General features: G+C 40.3%; 1 protein-coding gene across 2 annotated transcripts in view; it reads left to right on the top strand.

Moving 5' to 3' along the window:
• LOC137432423 (uncharacterized) overlaps positions 1-27,815 on the top strand; it is a 126,322-nt gene that overhangs the window by 51,700 nt on the left and 46,807 nt on the right. Inside the window, exon 2 of one of the 2 annotated variants that reach the window (XM_068124336.2) lies at positions 14,909-14,998. The exons of the other annotated variant lie outside the window; for it this stretch is intronic. Within the exon in view, the coding sequence (XP_067980437.2) occupies positions 14,909-14,998 (90 nt within the window). The remainder of the gene's footprint in view (positions 1-14,908; positions 14,999-27,815) is intronic. 2 annotated transcript variants of the gene reach the window in all.

A 27,815-nucleotide genomic window follows, 5' to 3' on the forward strand; every position in this document is an offset into this window, starting at 1 on the left:
TATAAGTTGCTTTTGGAAAAAACAAGAGAACACTTTCAACCCAAATATCAACAAATCAGTATGGTTATCAATTTTCAGTGAAAAAAGTTTCCGAACTTTTTTTCAGCTTGTGTCCCTATTCACCTTGCTGTCCCTATTCACCTTGCTGTCCCTATTCACCTTGCTGTCCCTATTCACCTTGCTGTCCCTATTCACCTTGCTGTCCCTATTCCCCCCATTTCACGGTAATTATTTATTTATCGACTGAGTGTTAAAAAAAATTCTCATTCAAGACTTTATTTTGTTGAGATGACCTGCTGCTTCCATTGGAAAACTTTGAGCAAGTCTTGGCATAGCAAGAGACGGAGCACATGAAACCGCTCTTTCAGACACATTTCTTAGGTTCTTGGAGCTCAGATCTTCCACTGGCAGTTGAGAGACTAACCACAAGCAGGATCTTTTTCCGGGCTTGTTTATCCGGCTCAAAAGAGTCATTGAGTTGTGCCCTGCAGATGGGGAGCTGTAAAGGTTCTATGTAAACGACACGGCCTGTGAGACAAAACCGAGCCCCGTGGAGCCGAGGTCTGTGAAAAGGACAGCCTTCTCTGCTGCACTGCATGTTGCCTTGACAGCCACGCTCTACCCACTTGGCTCCCAGGATTGCCTGAGAAAGATGAAGGAGGGAACGAAGCATGATAAGGAGGAGTAATGGTTGCTGCGTGTCATCGTGTCATGTCGGTGAAGCTGCAAATTAAAGGGAGAAGGGAAGTATCCAATGTGGTGGAAAGGGAGGTGGGGTGGGAGAGCGGTGGAATAATGTGGTCGCTTGGCTGCGATGGTCCATTGTGTGCCCTGTGGGGATACGTAGAGGCAAGAATAACCACGGAGTGGCAAATGCAAGCCCAAGCGGCTCTCCCACTTTAACTCAATCTGTGGCAGCACCGGGTCTGCGGAATGTGGGACCGGAAGGCGGGGAGATTGGGGCAAGGCGAAGCAAGAAGGGGTAGGTGGGAGAAGAATGGTGGTGGTTGCATCGAGAACATGCACAATGGCCATCAAATTTTTGCGTTGTTACTTGGCAACAACAATTTTTTTGACAAGTATGTTGATCACTCTGGTTTGTGTGTTTGTTTGTCTGTCCACTCACTTATACTTGCGTACAGGTCACAATTTTAAACCGATCTTCACGAAACTTCACCAAATTGTAGAATTGGTGGTCCGACAGAATCCTATTTATTTTTAAGGTCAAAAGCTCAAAAGATCAACAATGGCCAAAGGTCAACAACTTTTCTTCAAATTTCTAAAATCCTCAATTTTCATCCGATTGACTTGAAATCTGAACAGGATTCTCATATCAGCGAACTGAATTCAACCACCAACTATTTTAGAGATCACCATAGGCCAAAAGGCCAACATAGGCCAGATTTATAAAATTGTCAATTTTCATCCGATTAACTTAAAATTTTAAGACGATTTGCATATCAGGTCACTGAATTGAACCACCAATTATTTGTGAAGTCAAAAGGATGCTCTACTGTGTGCCATGCTACTTTATTCTCTTTTGCCAAGTGTTGCTCCATGAGTGATTTATCATTTGATTTTTTTTGCTCAGTTTCCCAGTATTTTGTAATATTGACCGTTTTTGAACATGGCAGCATTACCAATGAAGTGCCAGCCAAAGTTTCGAAAGACTGCCATTGCTTTCATTTGATCATTTTCCAAACCATCACTGACAATTTCTTTCCCAAATCCAAATTAAAGCAGGGATGCAAGACTAAATTATATTTCAAACTAACTTGACAGGCTCCAAAGGCATTAAGATCAACCAATAATGTTGCAAATAAGTGAGTTCCATTTCCTCAAGAACCAGCTTTGTCATATTTTACTAGCAATGCCCCAGCTTTTCCATGACAACCAACATCACTCGACTTGTATTCCCACCACCACCATGTTGTGTCTTGTGTTTCTATTCTATCAACTTGGAAATGTACTAGAGGAGATTCAGCTGTTATGGAATAGTTGGGAAATTTAGAATATCTGAGTTCCACTCTCGAAAGATTCCTTTTCGTCGCTTCACTGTTACAAGCGTTACATGCCATGATAGAATTGTCAACTGGCCGTCTGCCTGGTTGGGAAATTGTTCATTCATTGTCAAAGGAGCTATTTTACGTTGATGGAGGGATATTTCTTGAATCACATTTCCAATGGCGAACATCCTATTCTTAACTTTTCCATGAGGAGACTCGTATTCTATTCTTACAAGGCTTTGCAAGATTAAGTTTAATTGCTTTGTAAGATTTGTAAGATTGGTTAAGTCAACCTATATCTCCTGAACTGCAAAAATATCCGTCTTTACTTTCATGTCCATCACATTAAATTAGTATATCTACTGTATAAGAGAGCCATTGGTCTGTCTGTCTGTCTGTGTGTCTATGTGTCACCAATTTTCTCAGAGATGGCTGAACGGATCTTCGTCAACCTTTCAGAGGTTCATTAGTGAGTGCTTGGGAATGTTTTAGGCAAAAACAAAACAGTTCGTTTTTTTGGATTTTTTTTAAAAATCGCTCTATAGTGCCTAAGCCTTTAAAATTAATGACAGTTACATATAAGTACACATTCACATAAATAAATACAAAACAATCACCAGACATTTGAACACAAATATCAAACAATTCCAGAAGCGGTCAAAGTTGGTGTTTAGGCTTCTTCTTCTTCCTGAACGTCATCATACTTAACTCAGAAACGTGATCAACGGTACATTCAGCATCATTTATTCAACAAAAAGGTAAAATGCTGATTTGACATTTGTGATGGATTATGATTTGGATGCAATTATTGCTTTTCCATTATATTTGCTCTCATTTCAAATATGTTAATGTTTCTTTTTTTCTTGAGTAACGCCAGGTACTCCAGCTATAAACACTTATATACTTTACTCGGGGTACAAATACAAATACAACTTTGTCTGGGGGGTGGGGGGGGGGGGGGGGTAACATAAGCTATGTGGCTGCGACCTCATGTGGGAGTGTGGGGGGCTGGGAGAGGGGCGTAAATTCTCTATGTAAATGTGTACCGTGTAGCGCCACCTGGTGTTGGTGGCAGAGGGTATTACAATATCCTTTTTTACCTGGGCAACACTGAGGTTAAAGCACTCTTTGCACAGGAAAAAATTTCCTCCTCCCCTTCCCCTCCTCCCTCAAAACGGAGGGGCCTGTCAAAGCCACCCCCCCCCCCAAATATGTATATGTCATATATATTTCCCCTCCCTCTCCCTTCACCTCCCCCCTTTCCCCTCCCCCAAATATGTATATGTCATATATATTTCCCCTCCCTCTCCCTTCACCTCCCCCCCCTTTCCCCTCCCCCTTCCACTCCCCCCACTTCCTTCCTCACCCCTCCCTCTCCTACCTCCTCCCCCTCCCTGGAAACGCCGGGTACTCCTGCTAGTACTCTATAACATAGTCTGTATCAATTTTTTAAATTGATGATTATATATGCTTGTTTCATACAAATATCAGGTGATGTGTATAACTGTGCATCTGTACTTCAGTATACTGTAATATTTTACCGCATATATCCATTTTTGTTAATTTGTTACTCCCTTTTAAAATGGACAGTATATTCATATCTCAAAAATTGTGTACTATTAACCAGCAAATGACTTATTGAATATGACAGTAATTTCTTTAGAAATGGATTGTCTTGAAATTGTGGGTCCCTGTTTGGCTGTGAAAAGCATGTGATGAAAATACAGTATTTGTTTCACAAGGAGCCAGGGATTCAGCGATGCCAGACCTGTCCTGCTTCCATTGCGCATTCTGCTCTCATGTGTGTATATTATGGGGAAGATGGATGGGATGTCAATGACTTCTGATACATGTTGTGGTGACCACCTTCCCTCCCCATACCCTTCATAATCTACATCCATCTCCTGCACCATTCACTATCAGCGCCGAGCAAAACACTATGAATTGAGGTGATAAGACACAAATTTATGGCGGAACATAATAAGGCAGAAACTTGACCACTCAACTGACATCACGTGGGAATGCCTTGCATAAAAATACATGACCATTCAAAAAATACGAATTACTCAAAATGGCAACTTCTCCTGATAGTTTTGATACATGTAACCTAAGCGGTTGTTAGTGTGGTATATGTTGTACATTTATAAGGGTTATGCATGAGTATATGAAACTTTAACACATGACCTTAAACCTTGGAGAATAACGTCTTATGGGATCTGAATCATGTGTTTTCTTAAAATCTATAAATATATCGAATGTACTCGATTTTTATGTTCGACTCTTCTCTGCTTCTTTCTGCAACCAAAAATTGTTTCAAACATTTTTCTAACACTGAAGTAAAATTTTATTGGAAAGTTTCATCATGATATCAAGACAGTATGAAGCAATCTCCTGAATAAAGCATTCAATGGGTGGAAGGGGAAATCACGTGATCAGTCATTTTGATGCATGATGTTTTGTTTGCATCGAAAATTTTACATACCTCAAGTGAGGAAGTAAGACTTCTAAATCTTCCTGCGAGTCTAAGTTCGCTTTTTCCACCTTTATATTGATGAAGTCATTTGACCTGCTTTTGTTGCCTTGGTAACTAGATCTGTGCAATTCGACAACCGATGCAAGAGGAAATGAAATGAGGCCTAGGTGATGATCGAAGGGTAGAGTGCACTCGTGCTTAATTAGGTTAGTAAAAAAGTAGCTACGGAAGGGGATTGCTGGAAACAATGTATAGGGTAATTGTTGCTTGGGATCAGGCAATTCATTTATCCAGTATTGATACCCGAGCGGCTTGGTGGTGGAGTGGGTGAGACCTTATTGTATTACCCTCACTTGTGTGTTTTCCATTCCCATGGCTGCTCTTTCAAGAGTATGGGCCTCAACTAGTGCTGGGTGATAACTGGCATTGCCAAAAAACCATTACTCCCATAGTGCACTACTATACTTTTTTTTCTTAATCTTACTATAATTCACCAAATGTCCGTCCGTCCGTTCAAAGGTACCGCAAAAACGGCTCAACTGATCGCAACGATATTTTGGGTGTGTATTCCTGGGACACCTGGGAGTAAAATAAGGCTGTATTGTTTTTCCAATTTTTCCAAGTTTTCCAATTTTCCAGTTTTTCCAAACACGATGGAATAATATTTACCGATTTGAACAGTGATGTGGCTCTTGTTGAAATTCTACAAATAATGTTTATTCTACGTACCAGGAGAGAGTAGATCGACGCCTGACGAACTCTTCCTATATAAACGTGCAGTTCTGAAGTAACATGGCAGCGTGTGCAAAGCGACTGAGAAACAGGTATAGCGGCCGCTTCCGTGTTACAGATTCGGCACGCACTCTTCACACATAAACGTGCGACTGAGAAAGATGTGTAGCGGCCGCTTCTGTTTTGCAAAATTCAATCTTTTTTCAAAATGGGCGCCATGTACTGTTTAGATTTTGATGATTTGCGTGTGATATGATTCAACGGATGTTTATATGAATCGTTTAAAATAACTAAAGCGTTCAATTTCTGATATTTAGCCTTTTCATTTGGGCCTCCCATTTGAAGCCCCGCCCATAGGGTGGGTACAGTTGCTAGTTCAAGAAAATCTATCTTGTACTTTGCCTCTTCAAAGTTTACAGGTTATTACCTATCTCCGCCACCGAGGGTGGATGGAGGTTATGTTTTCACCCCTGTCTGTCTGCTTGTCTGTTTGTCTGTGAACAAGATATCTCAAAAAGTTGTGGATGGAATCAAACGAAATTTGGCAGAGCGGTAGTGTATGTGACAAGGCCGAATCGATTAGATGTTGGTGAAGATCCGGATTCGGCTCGTATAATTTTTGAGTGAATCTTCAGCATTGGGAGATAGGGCCAAAAACTATATATAGCAGGATATCTCAAATAGTTGTGGACGGATTCGGACGAAACTTACTGGAGAGGTTGCGTACGTGACAAGAAAGAAGTGATTCAATTTCGGTGAAGAATTGAATCCGCATCTGGATGTGAGAATTTTAAAAGTGATTTTTCACCATTGAGTGATAGGGCTAAAAACGACATATAACACGATATCTCAAAAAGTTATGGACGGATTTCGATGAATCCTGGTGGACCGGTTGCGTATGTGACAACGAAGACTTGATTCGATTTTGGTGAGGTTCTGAATATGGATTCGTATGAGAGAATTATTTAAATTTTAAGTCATTCTTCACCATTAAGAGATCGGGTGAAAAGCGATATATAACATGATATTTTATAAAGTTATGGACGAGTTATGAATAAACTTGGTGGACGAGTTGGCTAGGTGACAAGAAGAAGCCAATTAGATTTTGGTTCAGGTCTGAATCAAGATCCGGCCTATCAGTGGGATGCAAAATATAAACTGTTCAGCCTGGCAGAGGTATGCGCTCTACCGAGTGCCGTTCTAGTTATAGTAAGTATCTATAAAATGTGTTATTTACTCTCATTCTGGAATGCGCCACTGCTGTGCTTCGTCGTATGTGTTTGTATAGCGCACCACAGTCTTTCATGTCTTCTTGCATTCATCCATTCAATTGCCTCTGGAATATTTTATTCTCCAGAGTAAGGATTGTTTGTAGACCAAATTACATCGACCAAAAGCCATACTAGTGGGACTCTGCCTGCCTTTTGCAATAACCCAAGATTCACAAACCTTCTCACCAACAGCTGTTTGCTATAACACAGTGAAGTGAAAAGAAAACTTTTTATAGATGGCAGATATTCACAAAGAGCGGTGGCATATCACATATGGCAATGGGAAGCATGTTTGAAAGACGAGTGGGAATTTCAGGACTGCATGGGTTTGGAATTGTATTTCACAAGGAGGATCAAGATGAACAAATGAACCAAAGTGACTGAAATATTCCTTAGTATGTCAGAAAATATGTATGCGGTCATATGGTTCCAATTGTATCAATCATTTATAATGTATTGTAAACTCAATGCTATACCATACTTGCCAATCCCTCTGGTGCATGCAAGGTGTGAGAATGATTCACAAATGAAAGAAGTTGGCATCGTGTTGGGGATTGGGGAGGGAGATGTGGAAGTGAAGGAGGTAATATTTATTACATGGGACTTCAACATGAATGCATTTATTCAGCATGACAGTCGCTGTCAAGTTTTAGCCATAATGAGTTGAGGAAGAAGAAGTCACAAATTCATTCACAAACTGCCCAAAGTTGCCATTGACTTTTTGTTTCATAGGGAGGCAGAAGGTCGTCCCAAATCTAAGATATAAATCTTGGAGTCGAGTCAAATGGAATTTGCAAATTGGTTTGCACAAACTTGTCAAACGTCAGTTTGGAAGCCAACTTTCTTGAAACTGACTTTCAAGAAAGTTGGCTTTGGTAAACAAAGTTCATCCAATGATCGCGAACCCAAACTTCGAAGAGCCTGAACTTGTGTGAATCCCAAACTTTTTCGTGTTGAGTTCGTCTCTGTAAACACCAATTACTTGGCCATGACTTTCGGCTGAGAATAGCAGCCGGAAATTGAGGTATCGGTGAGAAGACCGGGTTAGAAGATCGAATGTAAACGTGTTTAAATTTTTAATCTTCCCCTCGCTTTTCAACCAATTTGAGTGAAGAGGTTTTCTAAATAAGATCCTCTGAAGAGTGGGAAATAGTTGCACTGTGACGTCACATTTATATATGTACATGGAACATTATTACATAAGATCGTTTTGAATACCAATGCACATATAAGTTATGAAGTGTCTGAGTATCTCATCTTCATGTCTTGTTTGATATCTAGGAAATGAATAAGGAGGTCCACAAAATCCACAAATCCACAGAATCTAATCTTTATCCCCTTACCTGGAATGGCTGTATGCCTTGTCTTTTTATTTTATTTTATCTTTTTTTGCATACAAGGTCGAGGCTCGTGTAAGAGCTAACATTGATCACAAAAAAGACAAACTGACACGTAAAACATATGATAAAGGGAGCGGGAGAACAAGATGGAGAGCAGGGACATCAGAGAATCTGTGCGAGGGAGAGGGCTTGTGGAAGTGGAGCATTGGAACGGGTGGGGGGGGGGGGGGGAGGGGGGGAGAGGGGTGGGAGAGGTAAAAAAAAAACATATGGACACTGCAAGTACTTCCAGGAAAGAAGTCAGCATTTCAAAAAAGTGGATCTGGGGTGAATTAACGGGGGTAGAAAAGATCAAGGTTTTGGATGGGGGGAGATAAGAGATGGTGGTGAACAGCTGTTTTAAAGACCTGGAGGGAGGAGTGAGATTGAAGAGAGTGAGGGAGTTTGTTCCAGAGGCGGGAGTAAAGAGGAATGAAAGAGTGAAGGTGAGCAGAGAGTCTTGATTTTGGCAGTTTAACCATAAGAGGGTTGCAGGCAGATCTTGTGCGGTGATATCCATAAATAAATAATAAAAAGGTATTCTATTACTGAAAGACAACATTTGATGATTCTTTGTAAGCGGACGACATTGCGAAACTAACCTAAATTACAGAGTGAATGAAAGTGCCGGAAGGTAAAAAGCAAGGTAATTATTACGGCTATGTTGCAGGCCGACATGCCAGAATAGGTTTTAAGGTGCCATCAGGTAAGAAGCAGACAGGAAAGCAGAGTATTGATTATAGAAATCGACTTTAGCCAAAAAAAAAAAACATCTCTGAGTTTATATCATGATATCGACAGGACTTTTTCAAAAGATCTACCAGGAATAAGTCCATTTGATTTTGCCTGGAAAGCAATTACATATTAAGTGATACAGTTCTTCAAGTTGTCTGCAAACGCGAATGCTGCTTGACTTGTTTATGGCACTAACCTGGAATTTGTGGATCAAATGTAGATCGGAGAATTTAAAGGCCAGTAATTACCTCCGCGTGAAGGTGGACGGAAGTTTTTTGCTTTTATACCTGTCTGTCTGTCTGCCTGTTTATTTGTCTGTGAGCAGGATATCTCAAAAAGTTTGGATGGATTCAGACGAAACTTGGTGGACAGGTTGGGAGTGTGACGAGGAATAATGGATTCGTTTTTGTTGAAGATCAAAATCCGCATCCGAGAATGTTAAAGTGATTCTTCACCATTGAGTGATAGGTATAAAATCGATATAAAGCAAGATATCTCAAAAAGTTACGGACAGATTCCGAGGAAACTTGGTGGACAGGTTGGGTGTGTGACAAGGGTGAATTGATTCAATTTTGGTGAATATCCGAATCCATCCAAATCCGGATATGATAAAAAAATTATTCTCAAGTGAATCTTCACCATTGAGAGATGGGGCCAAAAATGATACACAGCATGCATGATATTTCAAAAAGTTGTGGACGAGTTGTGACGAAGCTTGGGGGATGAGTTGGGTAGGTGACAAGAGCAAGTCGATTCTATTTTGGTTCAGGTCCGAATCCAGATCCGACCTACACTACCGGTCAAAAGTTTTAGAACGCCTCAATTTTTCGAGTTTTTATTGAAATTTACGCAGTTTAATGTCTCGATGTACTCTGAAATTAAGCATAGAACAAATAAACAATTGGAGATAAAAAAGAAATCATAGAATCATTTTGTTTAACAAAATTTAATTTAATTTTTTGACTCAGCAAAGTAGCCACCTTTTGCAGATATAACCGCCGAACACACTCGTGGCATTCTTTCTACAATGGAAATCAAATATTGTTCGGGAAGTTCTTCCCAACACTGTTGCAGAAGTTCCCACAAATGCGTTGCACTTGTAGGTTGCTTTGCTTTCACCCTTCTGTCCAGTTTGTTTCCCCTTGCTCCCCTTGCTCCCCTTCGCTCCCCTTGTTTTTTGTGTTTTGTGTGTCGGTTTGTCTTTTTGTGTGATTAATGTTAGCTCTTTCACGAGCCTCGATCTTGTATACAAAAAAAAAAGAAGAAGAAAAAGAAGTTCATCCCAAACCAGCCCGATGGGGTTTAAGTCTGGAGACTGTGCTGCCCATTCCATGATTTGAAGTCTACCGTCTTGTTCTTTTTCTCGAAGGTAGTTTTGTCATAGCCTGGAGGTGTGTTTAGGGCCATTATCTTGCTGTAAGATGAACCCCTGACCAATTAGGCGTATACCAGAGGGTATTGCATGGCACTGCAAAATGCTGTGGTAGCACTTTTGGTTCAGGGTGCCAGTCACTCTGTGCAAGTCGCCGACTCTGGATCCAGCAAAGGAGCCCCAGACCATCACGCTTCCTCCTCCATGTTTGACCGTTGGTGTCACACACTGAGGAACCATAATTTAGCCCACTCAACGGTGTACAAAAACCCTGCGTGTTGAACCAAAGATTCCAAATTTTGATCCATCGGTCCATACGACCTTCTTCCAGTCTCCAGTAGTCCACTGGTGGTGCTTCATGGCCCAGGCAAGCCTCTTTTTCTTATTTTACCATCTTAGCAATGGCTTTCTTACTGCCACTCGACCTGTCAAACCTGTAGCTCGAAGGCATCTCTTCACAGTTGAAACTGAGACTTGCTTACTTCGACCAGTGTTAAGCTGTGCTTGAAGCTGTTGTCCTGTGAGCCGCCTATCACGCAAGCTGTTGACTCTCAGAAACTTGTCTTCTGATTCTGTTGTGGCTTTGGGTCTGCCAGACCTCTTCCTGTCAGAGTTTCCTCCAGTTTCCAATATACTACTTCCTAAAGTGCAATATTGTCTAAATAATGCTTCAGAGGGTGTAATAACAGTCTGTTCCAATACTACTTGTATACAGACAGGGAGGGGGTTTGTAATCAAGTAATCAGCAGAGGTTGGGACACCTGTAGGAATTGTTTGCATCAACTTTCAAGGCTTAATTTACTTACATTGCTGCATAACAGCTGTAAGTTGTTAACCCATAATTATTGTTCCCTGAAGAAGGCCTTTTTTTTTTTTTACAATATAACTGTGCAATTTACATTATTTTCCCGTTTTTGCTAACCTACACTTTTTTTTTTACTCGAGCAGTTTACTGCTTACCTTTGTACCATTTCAGGTTATCCACTGGACATTAAACTGCGTAAATTTCAATAACAACTGGAAAAATTGAGGTGTTCTAAAACTTTTGACCGGTAGTGTATCATTGGGATACAAAACGTACACGATTCAACCTGGCAGAGGTATGCCCTCTGCCGAGTGCTGTTCCAGTTGTAACCACCATAGCAGAATGATCCGTTTGAAGGCCTTTTTCCCCCACTAAAGGGGGGGGGGGGGGGGTAGCCTTGCATGCCCCATGACCTCATGGTTCCCTTTTTGAGGCAATGTTTTATGGCTGGATGCTCTTCCTGATGCCAACCCATAGTTGGCCATCAAGTGATGAAATGGCCATCAAGCGTCTTTGGGCTTCTTGAAAAGCGCCATATAAAATAAATGTATTATTATTATTATTATAGTTGCTTCTTACGACACGCAGAGATATGGTGTACTTATTCTAAACCTGGGTACACACCGGGATCATTCATCCCAGCAAGCTGGTACTCAAGTTGCTGACCTCAGAAGGATGACAGGCTGAGTCAACCCCCCTGGTGTTAATTCAGCAATCGACCGGGATTCGAACTCAGGATCCTCAGATCCCAAGCCTGCACCCTAACCGCTAAGCCAACACCAGGCTATTAACCACCACAGTAGGAGGTAGGTTTTTTTTTAAATCAGAAGTGATGATGACATTAGCCTACTTTTTATTAAGAGCATTTCCTAATATATTACATTGGTGGAACACGATCCTTCAATTTCCATTTAAAATTTCTGGATTTGGCTGCGTAAGAGCTGAGGTTGCAATCCTCCTAACAGAAGTTGAAGAGGTTAAACAAAGGATTTTATCAACTGAAAGCTGATAAGAGTACATTAACCACTGTGGGAAGTCAGGTACAGTTGACATTTTGGGTGTGTGCCCCTCGTCAGAGAAAAATCTTCCCTATTTTGCTTTGCTTTCCTCTTTCACTCCGATCGAAGGCTAATGGTGTAAGTCAGCCGTCCCTCGCTTCCTACGAGCGGTAAATATAATCTTATCAGCTTTCAGTTGATAAAATCCATTCTTTACTGTGTTTGATCTGCCCGTTTGACTTGAACATTTTGTGAAGCATGGGAAATCATATTAAAACAACATTTTGGAAGGAAATTGCATTCCATGAATGTTATCCTCCTTATGAAAGGTAACAAATGAAATCAGGTATTCATCTCATCAATGTATTTAGGTGAGCTGTGATTTGGTAGAACAAATAAGAATTTTTTGATTTACTGATTTTGCTATGAATATTATTATTTTTATTTTTTTTAAATTAAATTTTATGTATTATGTGTTATACATGAAGTTATGAAGACCCAAAAGACCCAAAGATTATGATTTCAGGTTTTTTTGAATTTTGGTAATAAATAATTGATTTTGCTATGGATTACTTTTGTATTTCATTGGCAGCTCCAAGCTGATTTCCTCAAAAGGATGAAATGGCCATCATTCGATGATTTCTTCCATGTCCATTCTTCCATGTTCACTGCTGCCAAATTTTACTTTACTCTATATTTACAGCTAGCTATGAACGTCTATGTTAGAAAACAGGAGTGTCTGTCTGTCTGTCCGTCCATCCATCCCCAAACTACTCCCTCAGTTTTAGGGCTACCCCGCCAAACCCTCTGTGGAATGTTTTGGGATCCAAGCAGGTGTCATTCGGTAGGTGGGAGCTTTCATAAATTCCTCAATGAAATTATGATTTTAGGTTTCAAACCGTACAAAACTGCCCCCGATCCGCAGGTAAACACACATTCATGGACATTCGCTGGTTTGATAATACAATAATTATCTTACTTTAATTCACCAAATGTCCGTCCGTCTGTCTGTCTGTCCGTCCGTTCCCAGGTATCGCAAAAACGACTGAACCGATCGCAACGATATTTTGGGTGGGTAATCCTGTGACCCCCTGGAGTAAAATACGCTATATTATTTTTCCAAATTCAGCTTTGGTCTCCAGCATTTTCAGGTTTGGACTCCCGCATAACGTTATTGTCTCGGGTACCGCAAAAACAGCTGCACCGATCGCAACGATTTTTTGTGTGTATTCCTGGAGCACCTGCAATAAAATAGGCATAATGCAAATCTTCCAATTTCAGGTTTGGTCTCCAGCCTAACGTTATTTTCCCACACCTCTGGATACGCTTCTTTTTCTTTCGACCTTACTGGTTGACATGAAACGCAATCGGTGGATAACTCCAAAAGACCCAAAATACCCCAAAGGCCAAAAACACCCCCCTCCCCCCCCCCCCCCAAAGACCCAAAAAGACCCTGAAGACCCAAAACACCCCGAAGACCCAAAACACCCCAAAGACCCAATAGACCCCAAAGACCCAAAAATACCCCAAATACCCATAACACCCTGAAGACCCAATAGACCCCAAAGACCCAAAAAGACCCCAAAGACCCATAACACCCCGAAGACCCAAAAGACCTGGAAGACCCAAAAGACCCAAAATACCCTAAAGACCCTTTATACCCAAAAGACCCTTAAATACCCTGAATAACCAAAATGCCCCAAAGAGCCTTAAAGACCCAGAGGAACCAAAAGATCCTTAAGACCTAAAAGCCCCTGAAGACACCAAAGACCCAAAAGACCCCAAATACTCCAAAGACCCAAAACACCCCAAAGACACAAAATATCCTTAAAGGCCCAGAGGATCCAAACGACTCTGAAGACCCAAATGGCCCTGAAGACCCAAAACACAATGAAGACCCAAAAGACCCTGAAGACCCAAAATACCCTGAAGACCCAAAAGACACCAAAATGGTCAAAGATGCCTATCCCTCTGAAACGACGTGTGGTGAGGTGCGCGGAGCGTGCTGAGTCACACTAGTTATAATAATTTGATGAAATAATAATCTCAATACAATTGTGATTTTGAATTTCCACCAGAATGATGCCACTTTTATCCATCCTATGGTGGGTTTCATAAATTTCTCAATACGATTATGATTTTGTGATCCATACGAGGTGTTACGTATCCGCCCTTGCTCACTGGCAGATTCGTCTAAATATTGGTTACACGTCTTAATTTGTGATGGTATAATACCATTATATTAATGGTATAGTCTTAATTTGTGATTGGAATGATGCTGTTTGGAATGAAAATATAGATAGATTTAGTTTAAAGGAAATGATGTGAGGGTTTCCACCCATGACATTCACGAATTCACCATTTGCACTTTTGCCATTGATTTGGTATAGAAACATTCAGCTGCAGGAAGTGTTTTGTCCAAGTCCTTCACAAACCCACTGATGTTCGACTGAAGGTGGCACAGTATTGTGGAATTTATTGGTTCATGTTTTGCCATTCGCTGTTTTTTGTCCAAGGCTTTAATGAACCGGCCAGCTGTCCATGCCTGATGTTCGACTGAAGGTGGCACAGTAATGTGGAATTTATTGGTTAGCATTCACCGGTTCTGCATTGTCTGTTTGAATGTGGCCTCCCACCTGTACACCTCCCCACCCCCCATATGCATATATTTATAATATATCCAGATATACTCCTGTCTACAGTTGAGGGGTGGGGGATACTGATTGCGGCCAGTCCTACAATCGGTATCCACCACCCCTCATCTATAGACAGGTTTTACACAACAACGTCCTTATTCTATGCTGCTTTATAATACATGCCCACAGCCTCCCCAGTGCACATATTTACAACTTATCCCTGACGTATCCCTAATTACAGGTGTAAGTCTAACCAACTCAAGCACACGGACCATGCAATATACATACATATGCCACCTGGCATTTTCCCAGTGAAAATTGCTGGATTTGTGGTCAAATTATTGGAGGAGAATGGAGAATGGCTTGACAGCTGAGTGTTGTAATGTCAGTAAGATAGCTCATCTGGTAAAGCGCTCATCCCTGAATTGTCTGGTCCTTTGTTTATTTCCCAAGTTAAGTCAAATCATAATATAATCTGCTGTTCTGGTGCGATGTCTGCAGGGAGCTCCCCTACATACAGCATGCTGTTTGAAAGAGAGAAGTTAAACCAACTGACCTCCCTGCAATCATGTAGATGTAAAATATCCCACGGTATCTCCCCCCCCCCCCCCCTTCCTCTGGGTGAATATGACGCCTTGTACGTGACAGCCTCCCCTGTGAAACCTCTCCATCCACTATTCATTCCTTATTTTTCTTTCTCATCACTACATCATCCCTTTTCCTCATCTATTGTTCTCTTCCATTATTTTTTATTACCCCCCGTTTCTTTCTTTCTTCTAATCAGGCCATTCTAGTTCTTTCCTGCCATTACTGTCTTTAATGTGGCCGGATTCAGTGTTTAACTTATGTATGGTCCTGCCACAGCACATTCGCTGTCTGTGGTATGGCATGCTTTGCTGCTTTGCCATTCTGTGGTCTGGCTAGTGTTCTGCCTTTTGCAAGACTGGGTATCATATTCCATCTCCTGAGCCTTACTCTCTGCACTGCTAAGCGAGTGCATTGCTTTATTATTTTGACATTCAATTTGGAAGATTTTAATTATGGCACTGAGTTTTCATAGGTAACATCGTTGCGCTCCTCCGATGTTACCCAGGGAGCATTGAGAATCTACTAGTGTTACACTTGGGGGCATGGTCCAATCTTGTGCTTATCTGCGGTCCGATTTGATGTTCAAATCTCCAGGCCAAATTTGGCAAATAGACGTCATGTGTGCAACCAATAAACAACGTCTGGCCAACGGTGGGAAATAGACGTCATGTTTACAACCAATAAACAACGTCAGGCCAACGGTGGGAAATAGACGTCGCGTTTGCAACCAAGAAACAATATTGGGCCAACATTGGAAAATAGATATAACCACCCTGTTCCTTGCTTTCTGCACTACGTACTTCAAATGCAATTTGGCTCCCCTTTCTCCAAATTTTGCTCTACTATGAGCTTTTCATCTTTAAATTTAGGCCCATAGACATATAATTTAGGCCCAACTGTGACCCATAGACACATAGCCCATAGAATTTCTGGCTCCATAGACATTAGCAATATGTTAAAAGGGATAAAGACCTCTAGTGCAAGTTCAGCAAATGTGTACATAAAGTGAAATGTAGATCGCAAGGAAGGAAAAGATCGAGTACGTTTAGAGATTTGGTTCACTGTGATTAATTAATTTTAAATCAACTTAAGTGAGTGGATGATAGTTTGTGAGTACGACTCAAGTAAGATTGGCTTCATGTCCTTTGGCTGTCAAGGTGTCATTTTGTATCTGATATTTTAATCAACGAACTTCTAGCAGACCGCATGCAATCCAAACAGTACGCCGTTGGAGCCTAGTGACCTTTGCTTTCACATTCACCTTTGACTTCAAACGCTCCCTCTCTCTCATGAAGGATCACTCGCTCACTTTCCACTGTGATTTGGGGAGCAAACGTTCAAATATTTCATCAAACCGAGCACACTGGGGATGCTCACAACTTAAAGGTCTTTTGAGCTTTTGAGTCGGTGTCAAAGGTGAAAACAATTTCTCCTTTGAGTTTTCCCATTGCGGTTTCTTTGCTATAATCCGGGCATTTGTCACTTTGATTGACCATCATATATTTTGAATATCTTAGATTGTATCGAATGTAGAGACAGTTTCAATAAAATGTTTGCAGACTTTATGTGTCAAAAACTATACGATCCTGAAGTTCTGCACTACCTTGTGGTGGTATGGGTAACTGCTGATGGATGACGTGCAATCATTCCATCACACGCTAATGCCATCTGTTAGTTATTATCAACCCTCAACATCAACCCTCTCTTTGCTGCTTAATTTAAAAAAAAATTCTGGAATAGTAAAGTTTTTAATACATTTTTATTGAGACAACCCACATGTTGTGGACAAAATATTTGGAAACACCTGGGTAAATGAGAGACACCAAGCAACGGCTTCCACACAGGACTTCCAGAGTGTTAATTAAGCAACTAGCATCACAGCATGCTTAGGGTCAAGTATAAAAATGCTGCACAAGCCTGGTTGCCTGTAGTTATCGCTAGCATGGCTGCAGGAGGAAACCCCCCAATGCCCCCATCCACAGAGGTCGCCCAATGGTTTGATGAGCATGACACTGATGTTATCCATATGCCATGGCCTTCTCAGTCACCAGATCTGAACCCAATTGAGCATTTATGGGATATTTTCAACGATGTCTGAGACAGAGTTTTCCACCTCCATCAAGCAAGTGTGAGTCGATTGACTTTCTCGTGGAAGAATGGTGTCGCTTCCTTCCTGCAGAATTCCAGATGCTGGCGGACTCGAGTGCCACGGCGCATGCAGGCCTTACTGGCCGCACGTGGTGGACCAAGGCCCTATAAGTGACTTTACATTGGTGTTTCCATTCTTTTGTCCACTCCCTGTATATTTTGGGTTGAAAGCTTGCTCATGAACTGAAAATAACTTTGCTCCATAGCGGACTTCATTTATCCACATGCTGCAGCAAATCATTGCAGCTTTTGGAATGGAAAGCCAGGGATAGTGGATTCTGCTGGTTTTTAATGTGGGAGAGATTGTGAATTGCTAGCAACATATATAAAGGATAAAAACACACGTTTGTTTATATTCGTTTAAAATTAACACCAGAGAATGTATTTTTCAGGCTATTTGTATCTTCTGAAAGGATCTTCTTTCGGTAATTGCTGAATAGTGTATTTATCAGCATGCCTTTAGCTGGTGGTTGCCAATAGTCTGCAAATTGCTTGTTCTACTGGCTCCCTTTGCGTCGTAGTTCTTCTTTTCTTACTTCGTCTGTGTTTTCAAATATGATATGATGATATTAAAAGTTAGGATTGTGCTTTGCGATTTTATTACCCTCGCCAGAGGAGAGGGTATTGCATTTGAGTCCGTTTGTTTGTCTGTTTGTCCGCACAGAATAAATATGATTTTCTCTGCAACTGTTGGTCCGATTGACAGGAAATTTTCACCATAGGTGCAACTCCACCTGTAGTATTTTGTAATCATAATTATGACGTCATAGGTCACGTGGTTCGGCCGCCATCTTGGAAAAATCGAAAAACTGCACCTCTATATCTACGAAAGCGCTGAATAGAAAAAAAATGAGACATGGCTCATTGTAAAGAACTGTCCATGGGGAATAAAATATGTTAATGATGATGTCATAGGTGCCTCCATTATGACGTCATAATTCGACGAGTACAAAACTTCATCCGATCACGATGAAATTTCTTGAGCATAATCGAGGAATAAATTAGTTCAGAAAAAAAAATAATGATGACGTCATTGGTCATGTGGTTCGGCCGCCATAGTTGTATTAACACAAAAGCATTAAAAACCACTGAAAATACATCCTGGTGAGGGTTTGTAATCTTTGATTGCTCTTTTTCTTGTTTTTACATGTATTTGCTATAAATCGTCGTATTTTCCTATTTGATTTGGTGGAATATGACCAGCCCTGAGGGCACTTAGTGCCCATACCAAGTTGCCCTCAAGGCTTTAAAGAACTGATCTCAATGTGTGGACTGGCACTACCTCAAGTTAAAACCAGCTGGATTACCTGGTACCCCTTCCTTGAAGGTCATGAATGAGCCAGCTGGGGTTTTACTGATAACCAGACAGTAATTCCGATAATAGCTCAGTTTCCAAAAGTTTTAAATCCACATCTTTAATACCACTGTTTTCAAACAGATTTTAACTATGGACTTTGAGGATACAACTCTAGTATCCTAGCCATTAATGAACGACCATATCCAGGAGATTATTCAAGCCTGATTTTACATAGGAAATGCCTGTTTAATTGATGACTATTAAATTTACCTTTTAAAACCCATAACAATTGAAAAATTATTTGAAATAGAATCACACATTATTTACAATACCAGTACTTATAGAAATTTGAATATTGTCAGGGAACAGCTATGCTAAAATAATCGAAAATTAATTTTTTTAACTTTATGAGGGCAAAAGTTGATTACCCTATAGATGCTTCACATTTTGTAATGATGAAATATTAGGTACATGTATATATATATATATATATATATATATATTTATATATATATATATATATATATATATATGTATATATATATATGTATATGTATATATATATATATATGTATATGTATATATATATATATATATATATATATATATATGTATGTATGTATATATATATATATATATATATATATGTATATGTATGTATATATATATATATATATATATATATATATATATATATATATATATATATATATATATATATATATATAAACAGTCACGTGAAAAAGTAAGTACACCCCATGTAAAGTTTTGACTTTTTCAACATATTTCAACATACAGCTATTTGATCTTCATTTCAACAATATTGATAGATAAAGGTGATATAATATAACAAATATCATGAAACATTTACATTTTGTAGTCCATTGTATAATTTAAATAAACATAAATGCAAATTTCGCATGTGGAAAAAGTAAGTACACTTCTACATTTATCACTACTTCAAATACCTAAAATTAGAATCAGGTGCACCAGCTCAGGTGCAAATGATTAGAACATCGTTAGAGAGGATCTTGGAGGAACCTGTCTTATTTAAACCTCAGACATTTAGTTTGGTTTGCTCTTTGTTGTTGAAGTGTGCGGCGTCACCATGCCTAGACCAAAAGAGCTCTCTGAGGCTTTCAGAAAGAAGGTTATAGATGCCTATGAGTCTGGGAAGGGATTTGAAAAGATCTCCAAACAATTTGAAATTAATCATTCGACTGTCCGGAAGATCATCTACAAGTGGAGAAGATTCCAAACAACTGCCTATTTGTTCAGGCCAGGCCACCCCAGCAGGTTCAGCCCGAGAGCAGACCGCAAGCTGCTGAAAGAAGTCTCTAAGAACCCCAGAATGTCATCATGGGACCTACAGGTAGCTCTTGCCACTGTTGATGTCAAAGTGCACGAGTCTACCATTAGAAAGAGGCTGCACAAATTTGATCTACATGGGAGGTGTGCCAGGAATACATGTGTCCATACCTTTGCCTTTGCTGTCCTTTGCTGTCCAGAAAAAACATCAGGGCAAGACTAAAGTTTGCCAATGAACACCGAGGCAAAGACCAGCACTTCTGGAACAATGTGCTCTGGACAGATGAGTCAAAGGTAGAGCTATTTGGCCACAGTACCAGAAGACATATTTGGCGAAAACCAAAGACAGCATTTGACCACAAGAACCTGATACCAACTGTAAAGCATGGTGGTGGAAATATTATGGTTTGGGGCAGCTTTGCTGCATCAGGGCCTGGGCAGCTCACCATCATAGAATCCACTATGAATTCTTCATTGTACCAGAGGGTGCTTGAGGATAATGTGAGGCCATCTGTCGGAAAGTTGAAGCTCAACCGAAAGTGGACCTTGCAACATGACAATGACCCTAAACATACCAGTAAATCCACCAAGGAATGACTGAAAAGAAAGAAATGGAGGGTTCTGGAATGGCCAAGTCAAAGCCCGGATATAAATCCCATCGAGATGTTGTGGGGGGATTTGAAACGAGCTGTGCATGCAAGAAACCCCTCAAACATCGCACAGCTGAAAGAATTCTGCATGGAGGAGTGGGCAAAAATTTTGACAGAGATGGTAGACAGTTATAAGAAACGCCTACTTGAGGTTGTTTCTGCCAAAGGTAGGCAATACCACCTATTAGAGCCAAGGGTGTACTTACTTTTTCCACATGTGAAATTTGCATTTATGTTTATTTAAATTATACAATGGACTACAAAATGTAAATGTTTCATGATATTTGTTATATTACAATCACCTTTATCTATCAATATTGTTAAAATGAAGATCAAGTAGCTGAATGTTGAAATATGTTGAAAAGGTCAAAACTTTACATGGGGTGTACTTACTTTTTCACGTGACTGTATACATACATGTTCCTAATATTTCATTATATATATATATATATATATATATATATATATATATATATATATACATATATATATACATATATATACAGGGTCAGTCAAAAGTAGCGCCCGATTTCTGTTTATAAATATATATTGTTGCGGTTTTAGAACCCACACTTGTGTAAATGTGGAACTCTTGTAAATATGACATTAAAGGTTAAAGGTAGCACCCCTAATTAGTCCACGAGCAACACGTAGGCCACCATAGGAACTTAGTTATTTCATTATTATGTGTTTTAGATAAGGCCGTGTTTCCAATAGTTGAATCTGCGTTGCGTCAATTAAATAAGAAGTAGGCCCATTCCGTCCATTTTGCGACCTCCCTCTCCAAGCGATGCCATTACGCGCCTCTGCCAGCAGCAGCCACCTTAGCGCTCGCTCAAGCCACCATAAACCATGCAGTCAGGCCCGAGGAAAAAGGGGGCGGAACGCCAAGAAGAAGGTGTGGCCTCTCAACCAGCCGTCAAAGGCGTGGCCTGTAAGCCCTCACCAGCCAACCAGGGCTGATGTAACATCACCGACAGGCGTGGCCTTGAGGCCCACGTAGTGATCGCGTGGCGCGTTTTATAAGTGCGAACGCAAAGCCCTTTCACGGACTGTGCACAAGGACCTCTTTTGATGAGAGAGCGCTGGTTGGACTCGGTCGGGAGAGTGCATTGCAAAAGGACTCGTGCGAGAGCGGCGCTATTAAAGACTGATACGGAGCGCACATTTGGAAGAGGACTCACTCGCTGGCGCTGATAAGAGGACTTTGAGAGGGAGAGCGTTTGGCGTGAACGTACAGTTATTACGTACGAAGCATCCCAGTCCGCTATATGTAAGGTCCGGTCGCGTTTCCAACGATACACAGAGTTGCCTGCCGGGTTTTCGCCAATGGAGCTGGAGCCTCACCTGGAGCCTGGACCCCATCACCGGACCCTCTACCTGACCAGCTACAATCCCCATGTGAGTGTGTATGTTTGTCTGGGGTATAGAATAAGACTGCTTTAAGACTGCCCTGTGTCCTGCTTCTTCTTCTTCCTTTCTTGTACATTCTTTCTTTTCCTCTTTTTGTTTGTAATAAATTCACCTGTTCTTTCTCGTTTCGTCTTAATCCCTTCGCTTTCGTCTTTTCTCAATTGAGTACCCGTGGCACGATTGAGACCGCTAGAATCGGGTTTAGTCTTTTTGTTAATAGCTCTGATCGCGGATTGCTATCTGTTCGGCATTTTTCCATCACATCTGTGGTTCGAGCGGGAGTTATTCCCTCGTTTCCGGCTGGCGTTAGTACTTAGGTAGCAGCGAACCCCTAGGCCTAGCAAACCCTACCTAACGCCACGCCGGGAAGGACGTTATAACTTCCAGGACTCGGGACTGCCAGCTAAAAAGACGAGGGGATTAACCCCCCCTCCCCCCTTGATAAGTGGAGCGCCGACCCCCGAGATCCCTAACAATATATATATATATTTCTGTCAGTTGATTGTTTGTTTGCCATTTGTATTACAGTGTACAAGAAGGTAGAAATAAATGAATGACATGTTTATCTTACCATTTATTCGGGGGTAAATTATTACGGAAGTGTACCAAGCTGTTTTACTTGCAATTTTCAAAGTGCCCTCCCTCGTGATCGATGCACAATTGCAGCCAAGCAGGCACAGAGTGGCACACACGCTTGCAGAGTTCGATATCAATTTCCTCAAACTTTTCAGTGATTTGAGCCTTCAATTCCTGAATGGTACGAAGCTTTTCATGATAAACAAGGTCTTTCATGAGCCCCCAAAGAAAGAAATCTGGAGGTGTAAGGTCTGGGGTCATCTCCATCATGAAGGGCATGCAGTAAGCGTGAAATGTAAGGTTTCCATTTTTTCTGGTGAAGGATACGGATAACACTTGATTGGCTCACTTCCAACTCTGCAGATAAACGGCAAGTTGACTTTTGCGGACTTTGTTCCAGTCTCCTGATGGCTTCTTCAGCCTTAGCTACATTCTTTGCCATTTTCGGACGACTGGACTTCTTTGCAGTGGCTACCGACCCTGTTGCTTCAAATTTCTCGACAATCAATCGTATGTTTCTTCCCTGGGGTGGGTTAATATCGAATTCCTGTGCCAAACGGCGTGCCGCCATCGTTGGTTGTTCATTACATTTGTAGTAATGTTTCACGGCCGCAATGTGTCGATTCATTGAAAGGTAATTCATGGTTTAATTTGGTGCAAATTCAGTAAATTTCCAAACTCTCAGCAATAACCTGCAAAACAAAAACAAAAATAAATAAACTAAGAAAATTAATAATCTGCAAGACAATTATTAACAACATGACATCCCAGAAAAAAATCTGACAGCCAAAAAAACAGAAATTGGGCGCGGGCGCTACTTTTGATTCACCCTGTGTATATATATATATATATATATATATATATATATACGTATATATATAATGTATATATATATATGTATATATATATATATATATATATATATATATACACATTATACATACATACATATACTAGTGGGGTATGCTTACACATTTTGTAAGCAAAAACAAACCATGATTCATATGTAGGTGCATAATAAATGGAAACTTTATGATTATAGGCAAGAGTCATGGACCTGCTGCTATATATCAATTTGGGTTTTTTATTTCATAGTTTACGGTTATAGAAATTACAACTGTCAAATGCCAAATAGTGATTGAAGTTTTTTTAGTTTTTTTCTTTTACGTATGCGTTTACAGTTTTCTGCGTACATTTCATTTCTGGACACTTTCTGACGGTTCTGTGATATTTCCTGGTGTACCCGCTTTGATGCCTGTCAGCACGCCATTGTCAGCTTTCTATGACAACCAGAAGGTACCGAACATTAATATCAGTCAGTCAATCACTCAGTCAGTCAGTCTGGGTTAGAAAGAGCTCTATATATATATGAAATATATATATGAAATATATATATATATATATATATATATTTTTTTTTTAAATATATATATATATATATATATATATATATATATATATATATATATATATATATATATATATATATATATATATATATATATATATATATATATGCATTACATAATTGAAATATTGGAGCTGTACATGTTAGCAATCTGATACAAGGACCATCAATCCTTAGCATTGGGGCTTTGTGGGTAAGAAGGTACATTTTCCCCCTCACTTTCTTTGGAGAAGTCAAGAATCCTTGCAGCCAATTACGCTACTTATGGCATCGCCTGTGGCCAAATTGCTTTTAAAAAGATGGCAGTGGCTATTTACATTGAGCCACAACCATATCAATAGCCACTGTGGCTATTCACAGAGAAATTTCTCACATTGTTGCGGCTGACGCCAGAAGTGTTGAAATAGGTTGGCAGGATAGCTGAGAGGAATATGCAAACTTGCCTATGAACTACGTAGCCGAGATTATAATGCTATCCCAGCTATAATATGTCATCCTCGTGTTTCACAGACAGGGTAAGGCATCAGTGTTGGTGTTCCGTCCTTTGGATATATGTTGAAACTGGGCGTCTCGTCTGATACCATTAGTTGGTGGATATAAAAGATCACTCGATGTCCTCTGGGGACAGTAGGTGAGGTATCGCCGCCACCATGGCCATATTCCAAATTCCTGCTCTAAATTATACGTAGGTGGCACTGCATCAGCGCCACAGTTGCACACCCAGAAAATTATGCCACCCGTAGCAATGTGCTGTATACGAAAGAAGAAGTGCGTAGAGTGGTCACATGACTAAAATGTTGTTGCTGTATTGATTAACAATTTTCTGTTCATCCAGAAATCAGAATTGACGTCATAGAACTATATGGATATCCGCAGCGGCTATTGTCAGGGAACCACACTACTGTTCAACTTTATACAGAATTTCTCACATATATTTCTGCTGCTGAAGCTATTAATGCAGATATTGGTCAACACTCATCCTTAGTCATGACCATCAATAACTCTGTATGCAATTGGGTCAAATGGTCATGGCTCTTTTGTGATCAGAGGTCGTTTTTCAAGATGGCTTCGAATGTTTTTGCTTCGACTTTTGAAAGTTTTGCAGACTTAAAGAAGGCAATTTCACACCATGAGAACACTAACTTTGTTGAGTCCTACCGGAAGAAGTTCTATCGATGCACAACAAATATGTTGTCAATTTCCTCAATTATAAGCACCAGCTGCAGTCACGTGGCCTCAGTTCTGCAGCACAGTTATGTCGGAATAATCATTTCCAAACTATAAACCGACAGGGAATGCAGAAAACGTTATTCTTGGTGATGAAACAGACATAACCAGAACGTTTTCTGGCAGTGGCTTTCTTTCCCAATTATATTTGCCTTTATCATGCAGTTTAAGATAAGAAATTGTAAATAATTTTTTAAAATGACAAACACAAGTTGAGATGAAATGGAGAGATTTTGTTTTTTTTCCCCTTTGTTGCTTGCAAAGAACCTCACCTGGCAGGTACAGCGAGTATGTGCCAAATTGCACATCGAGATATCTGCCCGTGTTTCTTAACTTTAATTTTATTACCTCCGCCACCGAAGGTGGATGGATGTTATGTTTTCACCCCTGTCTGTTTGTTTGTGAACAAGATATCTCAAAAAGTTGTGGACGGATTCGGACGAAATTTGGCAGAGATGTAGCGTATGTGACATGGACGAAATGATTAGATTTTGGTGAAGATCCGTTTGAATAGATAGTTTGAATAGTTGTTTCAAAGATAGTTTGATACAGCTGAGATAGTCTAAGATAACAGAAAAATATAGTTTGAATAGATGTGGCATGGGATTTGTGGATGCCATTTTCTGAAAATTGGCGTTTAAAGCATACCACAAATCTATCTCTGTCTATAACATTGGTATTCCTGAAAGCGAAGCGACGGGTCTTATCTTCTAGTCTATATATATATAAAAGGATCCGACTTTCTCCATCCATCACGCTTTATTCTTAAAAGAGTTTTTGCTGTCGTACAATAATACTCGTACAAATGGTACCATTGGAAAGGTAATAATCCACTTCGTGGATTGGAAGGCTAATATAATCGATTTACTTGGAAAAAAAAAATCATTCGTTTAAGCACATTTACTTGCCTGATTTAAAAGCATGTTTTTCCTGGTTTGAGGAAGAAGAAGCGGGACCTCGAGCTTTAATGTCGCGTTCCAATGGTAACATTTATTATTCTACGACAGAAGATGCCCTTTTCATGGACATGGGAGGAGCACACAAAAATAAATGTAGTAATACCTCTCAAAGCAATATAAATATATATAAGATACACAGAAAGAGCACACAAACAACCACAACAACAGCCAAAACAACAACAACAAGTAAAAGAGCAATCAGAGATTGCAAACCCTCGCCAGGATGTATTTTCAGTGGTTAAAACAAACAGTGGTTTAAGGCTTTTGTGTTAAAACAAATATGGCGGCCAAACCACGTGACCGATGACGTCGTCAATTTTTTTTCCTAAACTAATTTATTCCTAGATTATGCTCAAGACATTTAATCTTGATCGGATTAAGTTTTATAGTTGTCGAATTATGACGTCATACTGGAGGCACCTATGACATCATCATTAACATATTTTATTCCCCATGGAGAGTTCTTTACAATGAGCCATGTCTCAATTCTTTATATTCAGCGCTTTTGGATATAGAGGTGCAGTTTTTCGTTTTTTCCAAGATGGCGGCCGAACCACGTGACCTATGACGTCATAATTATCATTTAAAAATTCTACAGGTTGAGTTTCACCTCTGGTGAAAATTTCCTGTCAATGGGACCAACAGTTGCACAGAAAATCATATTTATTCTGTGCGGACAAACAGACAGACAGACAAACAGACAAACAGACAAACAAACAAACGGACTCAAATGCAATACCCTCTCCTCTGGCGCGGGTAATTAGGCACGTGTTATAAGAGAGCCTTTTGCGTGTGTTTTACTTCATTTTACATCCTTAATGACAGATATGCATGCAATATGTTTGTGAAGTACAACATGCTGTCTTTTAATGAAATCCGTCACCAAAGTGATGGGAGGTACCCCTAGTCTTTGTGAAATACTGGGGGTGGGTTATTTTATTGATAAGTAAGTGCAAACTGATGAATCCACCAGTTAAATGTCCCCTTCAACGGACATCATTAGACAACAGACAAATGAACACCAATATACAGGATGGGTAGTGGATGCTGCTGCTGGTGGTTCGTATGCGGCCTGTGGATGCTTGGCTGCATCATTATATGGGGGTGCGGCCGTGCCGCTGATACAATGCCCCCCATTACCGGTCAGCTGGTACAAATTTTGCTGATCTCGGAAGGATAACAGACTGAGTCAACCCACCTGGTGTTAATTCAACATCAGGAGCCGAATATCTCAAGCCAGCCACCTTAACCGTTAAGCCAAAACCAGGTTAGTGGATGCTTATAATGACAATTATTACAATACTCTATAATGTTTTGCATTAGTGCACACGTGCATATATGTGTGTGTGTGTGTGTGTGTGTGTGTGTGTGTGTGTGTGTGTGTGTGTGTGTGTGTGTGTGTGTGTGTGTGTGTGTGTGTGTGACCCTGATAAAGTTTTATAAACAGACAGCAAGTTCAAAAACATTAACACAGCAGACGAGACAATAAACGTACAGCTAAAGGCTCTTTCAAGTCAGCAACTCCAAGGTAGACAGAAATACAAAAGGTCATGTGCACACCTAGATATACAAACCTAGACTTCCAAAATTTACTCCAAATCATGGAGTAAATTATTACTCTGAGAATGACACCTAAAAGCCATCTTGGGTGTACCCAGCTTGAAAAGGCAATAATCTCCATTCCGGGGTAAAAACAACACCGCATCCTAAACTTTGCCTTCAGAACGAAAACATTTCAGTGTGTCTTGGACAATATTGATGTCGAAGCATTGTGCTGTTCATCCATCCAAAGCAAGAGGCAGTAATTCCTTCAACTGTTGGACCGTGCGCGTGC

Source organism: Myxine glutinosa, chromosome 8, assembly GCF_964187855.1.
Source record: "Myxine glutinosa chromosome 8, kmMyxGlut1.1, whole genome shotgun sequence".
NCBI lineage: Eukaryota > Metazoa > Chordata > Myxini > Myxiniformes > Myxinidae > Myxine > Myxine glutinosa.